Source organism: Phytophthora parasitica (genome assembly GCF_000247585.1).
Source record: "Phytophthora parasitica INRA-310 unplaced genomic scaffold supercont2.275, whole genome shotgun sequence".
Classification (NCBI taxonomy): domain Eukaryota; phylum Oomycota; class Peronosporomycetes; order Peronosporales; family Peronosporaceae; genus Phytophthora; species Phytophthora nicotianae.
The window spans coordinates 8,886-10,277 of NW_008649261.1; the positions used below are offsets into that span (position 1 = coordinate 8,886).

Below are 1,392 nucleotides of genomic sequence, written 5' to 3' on the forward strand. Positions count from 1 at the left end.
GTGGTCTAGGCATTAGCACGACGATTGTCTTCTACCACAAGTTACGTCCTACTTCCTCCAAAATTAGCTGCTCCATCTGTTGTTAATACTGTGTTCTAATTGGTCAATTCTTGGTGACTCTTAGGAATGAACGACGCTTAGGACTACGATTATGCGATAGTATAGAGCCACAGTTCTAGTACAACAAGTCCTCTATTCTCACTGAGTACTCTGAGTACTACTCAGAGTTTTACAGCGAATTTGGCCAGAGACTAGGCGTCAATAAACTATAGTGCCTAAATAGAAGTGCAGACGTCAGTGAATCTTGCTTTGATATCAAGACATATTTGTCTTCGAGGCTTCGAAATGAGAACGCGTTAATGGCAGCAAACAGTGTCGATTCGGCACACGAATCACAGGGAAACACATGAAACCCGGGACATCACAGCAATCTGTGGTGGCAGCACACAGCTAATCCTTGCACTTGATCAGTTGCTCAGTTTCTGCAGGTGAACAGGAAAGGGGAGTCTGTGCACATTAATAACCAACCAGCATTCGCTACGAATGCGTGTGGACAGAAGAGATTTGCATTCTAATTGACCCCCTCCACACAAACCACCCGAGCGAATATGCCGAGGTGCATACCCTGGCGAGATACAGCCATCTACGTTGACCAAGCCACCGCTGACCACGTGCTAATAAAAGCTTTCGACATTACAAAGAGCAACACGTTGGCATGCACAAGATGCGCTACCGTCTGCTGGAGTGCAGCTCGGAGGCTTGCAGTGAGACTAGCACCACCAAATGCCCATGCCGAGGCAAAGTGGTCACGTGTCTGGACACGACTTGCGTTTGCGTTTATGAGTACAACGAGCATTTATCCGCAGCTGACGATCCGAAGAAGAAAAAACTCACGAAGGCCCAGAAGGATTTCTGCCGAGAACTGGCTGACCAGCATTTGCGGCCAATGCGGATCCGCCTGGCGCTCTCTAGGAAGTTCGAAACCTCCTTGATGGACCTCCCTCCCCTTACTACTGTCCAGAACTTTGTTAATTACTATTCGAGGACCTATTTGGAAAATTATGACCGCCTGAAAGAGTTGAAGATGTGGATTCACACCCACGCTTACAATGGGTCTGAACAAATGACACAGCCGTTCGCATTTGGGTGGGAGTACGACAGCGATGGCAAGCTTGTCGTAGGAAACGGCTCGGACGAGAGTCCTTTCATTGTTGGCCTGACTACCAAGGCCCTGATGCTCCGTATGATGCTGCCCCCGGAGTGTTTTGTTTTACATGTGGATGGCACATACAAAACAAATTATGTCGACTACCCTGTCGTCGTATTGGGTGTTTCGGATCGCTCCCGTGGCTTCCACCTGGTTGCGCTTTTCATTGTTTCTCAGGAGACACA

The 1,392-nt window shown here is 48.3% G+C and overlaps 1 protein-coding gene across 1 annotated transcript; it reads left to right on the forward strand.

Annotated features, from left to right (window-relative positions):
- Positions 1 to 724: 724 nt before the first annotated feature.
- On the forward strand, positions 725 to 1,375 carry PPTG_20080 (hypothetical protein; the record flags this gene model as incomplete). Its single annotated transcript, XM_008918715.1, has 1 exon — positions 725 to 1,375. A coding segment is annotated over one exon (651 nt), but the record flags the coding sequence as incomplete, so codon positions are not given.
- Positions 1,376 to 1,392: the final 17 nt, after the last annotated feature.